This window comes from Jaculus jaculus, chromosome 12 (genome assembly GCF_020740685.1).
Source record: "Jaculus jaculus isolate mJacJac1 chromosome 12, mJacJac1.mat.Y.cur, whole genome shotgun sequence".
NCBI classification, from domain to species: Eukaryota; Metazoa; Chordata; class Mammalia; order Rodentia; family Dipodidae; genus Jaculus; species Jaculus jaculus.
The window spans coordinates 59,210,620-59,221,753 of record NC_059113.1 but is presented as its reverse complement, the minus strand read 5'-3'; the positions used below and the strand labels follow the sequence as shown (position 1 = coordinate 59,221,753).

Here is an 11,134-nt window from a genome sequence, read left to right as displayed (position 1 = left end):
AAATGGGTTCACCTGTGCATCAGAGCCAGATGCTGAGCAGTCTCTAGTCTCAGCTAGCTGTATGATCATGAATGTGAAGTATACAGGCCAAATTGGCCAAAGGAAGGACTGCACGTTGTTTCTGCAGTGGCTTCATGCTGCATCATCTATCTGTGGGTCAGTTCCATCAGTTCACACAGGGAGAGGCACGGGAAGGTGTCTTCTGGGCAGGCCGACCCTGTTCCCCTGCAGCTGCTCTCTGGAAGGAGACCTGCCCCTTGTATCACTCAACCTCCATTTCTTTGCAGGGTCACTCCAATGGTTACCGAAGGCATGAATCAGATGAGGACAGCCTGGGCAGCTCTGGACGGGTAGTGTGTTCTTGCACCTTGCACCTTTTAAAAAACCTGTATGTGTGTATGGATGGGTGTGTCAGGGCCTCTTGCCACTGCAAAGAAATGCCAGATGCTTGTACCACTTTGTGTCTGGCTTATATGGGTCACTTGCAAATTGAACTCCAGGCTTTGCAAACAAGTGTCTAACTGCTGAGCCATCTTCCCAGCTCTGAAATTGTGTATTTTTTTTTAATCTGAAATACTTGGAATCAGAAATATTTCTGATTTCAGATTTTTGGGGGGGATCAGAATATTTACATATACAAAATGAGAGAATTTAGCCCTAAGTCCAAATACAAGATTCATTTATCTTTCATACACACCTGAAACACAAGCCCAAAGGTAATTCAGAACCCCATTTCTAGTGTGCTTGTGCTTTGACTGTGGCCACTCATGAAGTCAGGCATGGTGGTCTTCACCTATGTTGTTTTGTTGCACTTGTATCAGTTATTGTCTTCTTGCTTGGACTAACTATGCAATCAGAAGCAGTTTCGCAGAGGGAAGTCCCTTGTGGCAGAGAAAACATGGCAGGAGCACACAACCAGTGCCACACTGTCACATCATCAGGGAGGAAGGAGAGAGAAAGATTGAGAGAGAAGGGGCAAAAAGCAGGACTGGGCTGTAGCACCTTACGACACTGACACAGTACTAGACTTCCTCCAGCAAGGCTCCACTTCCTAAAAGTTCCACAACTTTTCCAAACAGTGCCACCAACTGGGGATTAAGTATTCAAATACCCAAGTCTGTGAGAGACATACTACATTCAAACCATCAAGCACTCAAAAAGTTGGATTTTTGAGTCTTTCAGATTTTGGATTTTTGGATTGGAGATGTTCTGTATATGCGTGTCTCAGATGATAGTTTGTATCAGATATGTCTGGGAAGGCCAGCTCTACACCCCACACATTCTCCCCTAACTAACTCTCAAACCCAACTTGAACCTCACACTTCCAAGCCTTTACTAAGGACAGTTTCTCTTGCCTTAAAAATCCCTCCTCCCCTTGGGCTGGAGAGATGGCTTAGCGGTTAAGCGCTTGCCTGTGAAGCCTAAGGACCCCGGTTCGAGGCTCGGTTCCCCAGGTCCCACGTTAGCCAGATGCACAAGGGGGCGCACACGTCTGGAGTTCGTTTGCAGAGGCTGGAAGCCCTGGCGCGCCCATCCTTTCTCTCTCCCTCTATCTGTCTTTCTCCCTGTGTCTGTCACTCTCAAATAAATAAATAAAAAATGAACAAAAAAATATTAAAAAATAAAAAAAATCCCTCCTCCCCTCTAGCCATTCCACCTTAAATCCTGCTCTCCACACCTGGACTTCAAAGACGCCTGCTAACCCTGAAACTCTCACTAGGCTAGACTCTTTTGTGGCAGGGGGACTGGTGGGGGAGCTGGCGCACGTGTGTGTACAGGTAAATGTGTGTGCAGGTGCATCTATGTATGGAGGACAGAGGACAACATTATATTCTTTGGGTACCAACCATCTTTTTTTTTTTCAGCTCTAGCCCTAAATACTTTTTTTCCCCCTTTTTCTTTTGAGTTAGGGTCTCACTGTAGACCAGGTGGACCTGGAATTCATATGGAGTTTCTGGGTGACCTCAAAATCACAGCAGTCTTCCTACCTTGGCTTCCCAAGTGCTGGGATTAAAGGCCACCACACCTGGCACTATTTCTTATTTTAAACTTTTATTGACAACTTCTGTAAATATAGACATATCTTGATCATAATCCCCTCCCACTACTTTCCCTTTCCCCCTTCCAAACTTCCCCTTCACTGAATGTCTTCTTATTTCCAGCTAGTTTTTCTCCTATTTTGATGTCATCATTTTTCCCTCCTATTATGCAGGTCTTGTATAGGTAGTGTCAGGTACTGTGAGGTCGTGAATGTCAAGGCCACTCTCTGTCTGGTAGACAGTAATGTAAGCACTCTTCCCCTTCCTTTGGCTCTTACATTCTTTTGTCCACCTCTTCTTCAATGGTCCCTGAGCCTTGGAGGGTGTGATAGAGTTGTCCAGTCATCTTTTTGGGGGAAGGTTTTTTGAAGTTGGGTCTCACTCAAGCCCAGGCTCGCCTGAAATTCACTATGTAGTCTCAGAGTGGCCTTGAATTCATGGTGATTCTCCTACCTCTGCTGGGATTAAAGGCATGTACCACCACGCCCATCCTCAACTATCTTTTTTGAGGTAGGGTCTCTCACTGGCCTGGAATTCCCTAAGTAGGCTTGGCTGGCTGGCCAGGGATCTGTTTATCTCTGTTTCCCCAATGCCCATACCAAGCTTACACCACCACACTCAGTATTTTACATACACCCTAGGGATCAAATTCAAGTCCTCATGTTTACAAGGCAAACACTTTACCCACTAAGCCATCTCCTCAGCCATCCCAGCGTGGGCTCTGGATTCTCCTGGACCACGGATCACTACCACAAACTATTTTTCAGTCAGGTGAGGTGTTCTTAGCCAGGAGGAGTGTGGCAGAGCTGCTCCTCTGTGGGCAGTATTGGTGTTCTGGGCTGAACCATTCTTGCAGGGGGCTGTAGGATGTTTAGTATGTCTTTGCTTTCCAAATCTATCTTCTGAAACACCCTGTAGGTGTTGCCCACGGCACTGCAGTTGACTCCCAGAGCAGGTGGATTTGCTGACATCAGACATTTCTGATGCCTGGGACAAGCAGCAGCTAAAGGGAGAGGCTTAGCATTGAAGCCCCAGCCCCACCCTCACCCCCACCCCCACCCCCCACCCCCAACCCCCGTCAGTAAAGGAGGACGGGGGCTCCTTATTGTTGTTGCACATGCATTCTTCTGGTCATTGTGTCTCATTGCTTCCATCTGTCAGCACCCATGGGTGGTGGCATTTGAATGATTAGAACATTTGGAGCTATATAGCTGGGCTTAGTAACACAGTTTCCTAGCACTTAGGAAATTGGGGAAGGAGAAACATGAGATCAAGGCCATCATAGACTACATAGTGAGTTCAAGACCAACCTGGACTATAGAAACAGCACCAGAAACAAACCAGGACAAAAAGAATTGGATCCATACTTTTCTTTACATGTGCATGTGGCATGTATGTGTGTGTGTTTGCATCTGTGTATGTTATGTGAGTACATATGTGATATTCAGTAACTTTTAACACTAGAAGGGTTCCCTTCCCCTCACTTGCCAGCCAACTGTCTGTCATAAGGGCTGCTGACCACTGACCCAACACCAACCCCACTTCTCTGGATTTCACACTCCACCTGCCCGGTCTCTCCCATCAGGTCTGTGTGGAGACATGGAACCTCCTCAATCCCTCCCGCCTGCACCTGCCGAGGCCCTCGGCTGTGGCCCTGGAAGTGCAAAGGCTTAATGCTCTGGAGCTTGAAAGGAAAATCGGGAAGTCTGTTTTGGGGAAGGTATGGGGATGCCCATTTCTGAACCCTCTCTGTACTAACTCTGAGCCCTGGGCTCATACCTCTTCTCCAGTAATCACGTCCTCCCACAGGCTGGCTGGGAGGCTGTTGTGTGTGGCTTCGGAGTTCCAGACAGCCAGGCCGACGCCACAGTCCGTCTTTGTGTGACAGGTCCATCTGGCCATGGTGCACTACCACGAGGGTGGGCGCTTCTGTGAGAAGGGCGAGGAGTGGGACCGAGAGTCGGCCGTCTTCCATCTGGAGCACGCAGCTGACCTGGGAGAGCTGGAGGCCATTGTGGGCCTGGGACTCATGTACTCACAGCTTCCCCACCACATCCTGACTGATGTCTCTCTGGAGGTGAGAGAGTATCCCAGCTGAAGGGGCAGGCTCAGCCAGTCTATCCCTCACCTGCCTGCCCAACCTAACTGTCACTCACCTGCTTTCTAAGGGATTATATACTCCCTAGAAGTATCCTGGGCATGATGGAACATGCCTGTAACCCCAGCAGGCTGAGGCAGGAAGGCCATGAATTTGAGGTTAGTCTGGGCTACATAGTGAGACACTGCATAGTAAAAGAAAGCATTTTGTCATTTTTATTTCTTTATTTGAGAGTGACAGAGAGAGAGGGAGAGAAAGAGACAGATAGAAAGGGAATGGGCGCACCAGGGCTTCCAGCCACTGCAAACGAACTCCAGATGCGTGTGCCCCCTTGTGCATCTGGCTAACGTGGGTCCTGGGGAATCGAGCCTCGAACCAGGGTCCTTAGGCTTCACAGGCAAGCGCTTAACTGCTAAACCATCTCTCCAGCCCAAGAAAGCATTTTGGATGTTGGTTTGGGGCCAGCCACTTCAAAGTTAGTTGAAAGACCTAGAATTACCTCTGTGTTTGGTATGTGAATGGGAAGTGAAGTCACATTTCCAGGCAGTTAGTGACAGGATATGCTGAGAGAAACAGAAGTCACTGGGAAACAAATGAGGATGGCCCTGAAGGGGCTGTGGGTTCTGTGGTCTCCTTATCAAGCCATGGTTACAGCAGAGCTCGGCCCTCAGTGGCTGCTCATTCATTCAGGGCTGAATGAACAAGAGCAAGAGGATGTCCAAGGTAGGCTGAAAGGCAGGATGGGAGTGAGCCAGGTAGATTGTGAGAGGTGAGCAATTGGGTAGTGGGATCCACGTGTGCTCAGCCACAGGGGTGAGAAAGAAGCCAGATGGTGGCTGAGGTGAGTGGGGCTAGAGATGGGGATGAGGAGCTGGGGCTGAGAGCCGGCCAGGGTGGGACCTGAAGCAGCAGGAGGCAGATGTGTTGAAAATCATGTGGGGCCACCTCCTTCCTTCCCGGGTCCTTTGCACTGACGAGAAGGAATAAACAGGACCTGGCCAGGCCTAGGGAATATGATGTTTTCTGAGGAGAGTTAGGTCCTTGATGAGTGTGTCTGTCCTCTTCTTCCTTATCATGGGACCAGGGTCTATCACTGGGCAAAACCAGGCTCAACATGGACACACACCAACCTTCCTCAGAGCTGACCATGGCCAGTGAGTGAGTAGGAACATGTTTCCTTTTCTGAGCAGGCAATTCACTCATGCAATTTATTCATTGATTGATTGATTGTTTTTTGAAGTAGGGTCTCCCTCTAGCCCAGGCTGACCTGGAATTAAGTCACAAGCTGACCTCAAACTCACAGTGATCCTCCTACCTCAGCCTCTTTTTTTTAAAAAAAATTTTGTTTATTTTTATTTATCTGAGAGTGACAGACAGACAGAGAAAGAGGGAGGGAGAGAGAATGGGCTCATCAGGGACTCCAGCCACTGCAAACGAACTCCAGATGTATAGTGCATCTTGCTTACATGGGCACTGGGGAATCAAGCCTTGAACCAGGGTCCTTAGGCTTCACAGACAAGCACTTAACTGCTAAGCCATCTCTCCAGCCTCCACCTCAGCCTCTTGAATGCTGGGGTTAAAGGTGTGTACCACCACACCCAGCAATTTAAAAATTTAACATAAGATTTACAGTTAAGGGCTGGAGAGATGGTTTAGTGGTTAGGGTACTTGCCTACAAAGCCAAAGGACCCAGGTTTGATTCCCCAAGACCCATGTAACCCAGATGCACAAGGTGGCACATGTGTCTGGAGTTCGTTTTCAGGGGCTGGAGGCCCTGGCACGCCCATTCTCACTCTTTCTCTCCCACTTTTTCAAATAAATAAATAAATAAAAATTATTTTTAAAGATTTATACTTACACTTAAAAAATCTCCCGTCTTCTTATTTTATACCTGTTTTTCTCTCACCTTCCCCCCCCCCTTTTTTTTTTATTTTTGCTGGAAATGAAACCTAGAATGTTGCTCATGGTAGGTAAGCACACTGGCACTGAGCTACATTCCTAGCCCTATCCATATTTCCTGAATAACATGTAACTAGTTTTTTTTAATCATATATATATATATTTTGGTTTTTCGAGGTAGGGTCTTGCTCTAGCCCAGGCTGACTCAGAATTCATTATGTAGTCTCAGACTGGCCTTGAACTCATAGCAAACCTCCTATTTCTGCCTCCCACGTGCTGGGATTAAAGGTGTACGTCACCACACCTGGCTTTATTTTTTAATTAATTTATTTGAGAGAGAGAGTATGGGTGTGCAGGACTTACTGGCCTACTGCAGGCGAACTCCAGATGCCTGTGCTACTTCATATATTTAGCTTTATGTGAGTTGTGGGGAGTTGAACCCAGGCTGTCAGGCTTTGCAAGCAAGCACTTATAACTGTTAAGCCATCTCTCCAGCCTCACATGTAACTATTGTTAATGGTCTCTCACATATAATTCTAGAATATATTAGCTATCTAAGAGTACCATACCAAATTAACACAAACCAGGTGGCTTATAGCAACAAAACTCACAGTTCTGCTTGAGGGCAATCCAAAATCAAGTTGTTTGTGCTCCCCCTGAAGGCCCAGTGAATCCTTCCTCTTCTCTTCTGGCCTCTAGGGATTTCTGGCAGTCTTTGGCATTTGTTGACGTAGATCATTCCAGGCCATCTCCCATGAGTCTCCATTTCTGTGTCTCTTCTAAAGGGTGACATGAGACCTCACCTGTGGATATGCTCCAGAGGAGAGAAACATGCGTCTAATCTAAAGCCAGATGTGGTAGTGCACAAGACTTCTAGGCCATCTGGGTGTAGTGGCACACACCTTTAATCCCCGCACTTGGAAGGCAGAGTTAGGGCGATAGCCGTAATTTCAAGGCCAGTCTGGGACTACAGAATGAATTTCAGGTCAGCTGGGACTAGAGTGAGACCCTACCTTGAAAAAAAAAATTTTTTTTTAAGTTATAGTCCAGCCTGAGCTATTATAGCAAAATCTTGTTACCAACAGTGACAACAGCCACACAAAACCTTGCATGTGAATGTTATAGCAGCAGGTCATGGGGATAACACAAGTGTCCATGGATGAGCAGATAAGCTCTGTGGAGGTGTTTCCACACAAGGGAATAGTCTTCGCTGGGAGAAGGAGCGGCGTGCGGATGCATGCCACCACACAGATGAGCATCACACAAAAGGCCACTTAATGCAAGATGCCATTTATATGAGTGTCCGGAACTCACAGAGACAGAAAGTGGACAAGTCTTGGCTTGGAACTGGGCAGGATGAAGAGATTGGTGGGTAGGAGATTTATAGTCACAAGGTATTCTTTTTGGATTGAGTCAAAATTAGGACTGGGAAAGGTTGCTCAGTGGTTAAAGCACTTGCCTGCAAAGCCTAACAACTGAGGCTCGATTCCCCAGGACCCACATAAGCCAGATGCACAAAATGGCACATGTGTCTGGAGTTTGTTTGCAGTGGCCGGAGGCTCTAGTGCTCCTATTCTCTCTCTGTCTGTCTTTCTTTTTTTTCTCTCTCTCTCTCTCTCTGCTTACAAATAAACAAATAATTTTTTAAGAATTGGGGCTGTGAAGATGATTCAGCAGTTAAAGGCATTTGCTTGCAAAGCCTCCCTGGATTCAATTTCACAGCACCCACATAAAGTCAGATGCACAAAGTGGCACTCAAGTCTGGAGTTCATTTTTAGCAGCAAGAGGCTCTAGCACACTCATACTCTATTTCCCTCTCTAATAATTTTCTAAAATTCTGAAATTGTGAGATGGCGAGGATGGTTGCATAACTCAGTGAATATACTGAGAGTCAGTGACAAGTCATTCTCCAAAAGCTCTAGCCCAGAATTTTCAAAGGATTCAAGAGAGGGAGATAAAGCCGGGCGTGGTGGCGCACACCTTTAATCCCAGCACTCTGGAGGCAGAGGTAGGAGGATTGCCGTGAGTTCGAGGCTACCCTGAGACTACATAGTGAATTCCAGGTCAGCCTGAGCCAGAGTGAGACCCTGCCTCGAAAAACCAAAAAAAAAAAAAAGAGAGAGAGAGAGAGGGAGATAAACAGTGAACTGTCACGCATGCCTCACTTGCTGTTTGTCCCCTTCTGTCTGGTTTGAAATGACAGGAGACAGAAGAGAATAAAACAAAAGGATTTGATTACTTACTGAAGGCGGCTGAAGCTGGCGACAGAAAGTCAATGATCCTGGTGGCTCGAGCTTTTGACACTGGCCAGAACCTTGGCCCAGACAGGTACTGTGGTGGTCACTCAGATGATGGCTGGAGGAATCCAGGCTTTCAGTGGGCACTTCCTCTTCAGTGTCAGAATAGACCCAGGTTCCAGTCCTGGCTCTGCCCATAACCAGTCCCTGGGCAAGTTTCTTCATTTGGTGAAATGGGAGTACAACTGCAGCTGTCATTTGAAAGTTAAGTGACACGATGCCTGTAATTCTCACAGTTCCTAAAACACATAGAGTACATGACATGTGGCAGTCATTATACAGCACACCAAAGCTTTGCCTGGGGAGAAAAAGAATAGATTATGCAGCATCAGACTCAATGTGGTTTTCCCTCCAGAGTAAGGTTTGGGGTAATTTTGATGGACTTTTCCTACTTTTGTTTTTATTTGTATTATTTTGATGCCATCCTGGAGATTGAACCCAAGCAGGCACCCTATACTGAACTACTCCCCAGCCCTGTTTTTCACCTCTAAGAAGGAAGACGTACGCTCAGGGGAAGTTTTCCCAGGGACTTTGGGTCTTCTGAGGACTCCAACGATGCACAGCAGTGTTGACATGCAGCCTTCAGGCTGAGCTGCCATGGCTGGGTTCAGCAGCAAGGGTATGGAGGGTGACCTCACCTGATCTTGGCCCCTAGGCTTGCCGGTAGGAGATCACAAAAGCCCAGAGTCGGAGGTTGGTTAGAGGAATTGAACTCTCATGGGACCCAGTGCTCACCCTCGGTGGCTCCTAGTGGAACTCAGCTACTCAGGAGCCTTCTGTGTGGCCTTCTGGATGGAAGTGAAGGAACTCGCCTGGTCTGGAATGCCCGGAGCCATGAGTCATACAGACAGGGAATTGTTTTCACATTTTAGAATATTGGTTTAGACATGAGATGCCTCAGGGATGGGACCCGAGTCTCAGCACACACTTACTCCACTCGGGCTGCATCCATGCTGCATACGTCCCTGTGAACACATCCGCAGGGTAGTCGCTCCTCCTCTTGTGAGGCCCCATGTGGAATTTCCACTTGTCACGCTGGCGCTTACAAGGTTTCAGGTTTGGAAGCCTTCGGGGATTTTGAAGTTTGTTCACTCTGTTGGCCTGCTTGTGGTGGACATAGAACTCAGATGGATTGGGCAAAAAAGACCTGACTGATGTGATTACATCAGCCCAAGCTACAGAGAATGGAGTGACCACTGAGTGCAGTGGACAAGGAGAGGGAAGCAGGGGACTGGGCCGAATATTTACACCGAGGTCCTTAGAAGGCTGTCATCTGTGCTTTCTCTTCTTGTCCTTTGTGTGATGCTGGATATCAAATCCAGGGTCTCTAGGCAAGTGCTCTACCTCTAAGCTATATCCTTGGTCCTATTTCTGTTATTTATATTTATATATACTTTTAATTTTACTTGAGATGATATTGATTCATGGAACTCTTTATATGTTAAGGCTCTGAAATCTTTGACATATATTTCTCTTTAAAAGAGAAATGGAGCCAGGTGTGATGGACACATCTTTAATCCTAGCACTCAGAAAGTGAAGGTAGGAGGACCAACATGAGTTTGAGGCCAGCCTGGAGCTAAAGAGTAAGTTCTAGCCTGGGCTGGAATGAGACAAAATAAAAAAATAAAAGAAGGTTGTAGAGATGGCTTAGCGGTTAAGATGCTTGTCTGCAAAGCATAAGGACCCACGTAAGCCAAATGCACAAGGTGGAACATGCATCTGGAGTTCATTTGCAGTGGCTGGAGGCCCTGGTGCACCCATTTTCTGTCTATTTGCTTCTGTCTGTCTGTCTGTCTCTCTCTCAAATAAATAAATAAATAAATAAATAAATAAATAAATAAATAAATAGAATAGCCTGGGCAAGAGAAATGGCTACCATAGCTTCGAGGAGGAACACATGTGCCACATAATGACTGACCATTGTTACTGGGTTTGGAGACACTGGGTTTTAGTTAAATCTATCCAAGTTTTATTTTATAGTTTCTGCTGTAGTCATTCTCTTACTCTTCTTCCTCATTCCAAGCAGCCCCAGCCTCTTCCATTCAGGGAGCTATAGGTAAGACAGGGCCCCTTGTAGGTCTGGATTTGTATTTAAGGGGGTTTGGCTCTTTCAGAAGTTACCTCTAATATGGGAATAAAAATTGTGGAAAATTTCAAGGCAGAGTGGGCTCCCGAGCCACTGAAAGCACACTGGGCTGGGAGTGACCCTGGGGAGCCTAGGTCCTTTCTACACTCACGTCCCCAGGTAACTCTGCCCTTTACAAGTGGAGAGGGTGAGGCAGATGGGATGGAATCATCTACATGAGTACCTTCCTGTCCGCTGGGGCAACCCTGGGGTTTCTGGGAACCTCACCAATAATTTTCAAACAATGTCATTATTTTAATGAGGTAAAATGGAGTCATAGTTGGCTCCTTAATGCATCCCCATCAGCCACTGGTCTATGCCCGTTCATTCAACACACATGATTGAGCATGTGCTGCCGCCCAGGCCTGGGAAGGCAGCAGTACACCCAGCAGCCATGGCTCTGCCTTTCTGGGCTCACGTTCTCGTGAGGGAGGACCGTGTGTAACGAGTGCCCAGGAAGTACAACTGTGCCGCTGTTTAACAAATCGACTTAGGAGCTGAGAGTCTAAAGGTAGGAAAGAGCCAGGGGAAGGAAGCTGCAAAGCCTGGGACAACAGGTACAATGGCCCAGGGGTGGGCCGGCACTGGCATTGGAAAGACTGCAAGTCTGACATGCTGCATGAGCATAATGGCAAGTAGGAGGCAGAGGAGGCCGGGGCTGCACGGTTAGGAGCAC

At 47.2% G+C, this 11,134-nt stretch overlaps 1 protein-coding gene across 4 annotated transcripts in view; it reads left to right on the top strand.

Annotated features, from left to right (window-relative positions):
* Window positions 1–11,134, top strand: part of Eef2k (eukaryotic elongation factor 2 kinase) — an 87,865-nt gene that overhangs the window by 73,251 nt on the left and 3,480 nt on the right. For 3 of the 4 annotated variants that reach the window (XM_045131535.1, XM_045131536.1, XM_004670218.2), the window contains exons 13-16: window positions 288–350; window positions 3,625–3,759; window positions 3,928–4,116; window positions 8,240–8,364. In XM_045131535.1, coding sequence (XP_044987470.1) covers window positions 288–350; window positions 3,625–3,759; window positions 3,928–4,116; window positions 8,240–8,364 — 512 coding nt within the window. The remainder of the gene's footprint in view (window positions 1–287; window positions 351–3,624; window positions 3,760–3,927; window positions 4,117–8,239; window positions 8,365–11,134) is intronic. The other variant, XM_045131537.1, reaches the window with a different exon arrangement.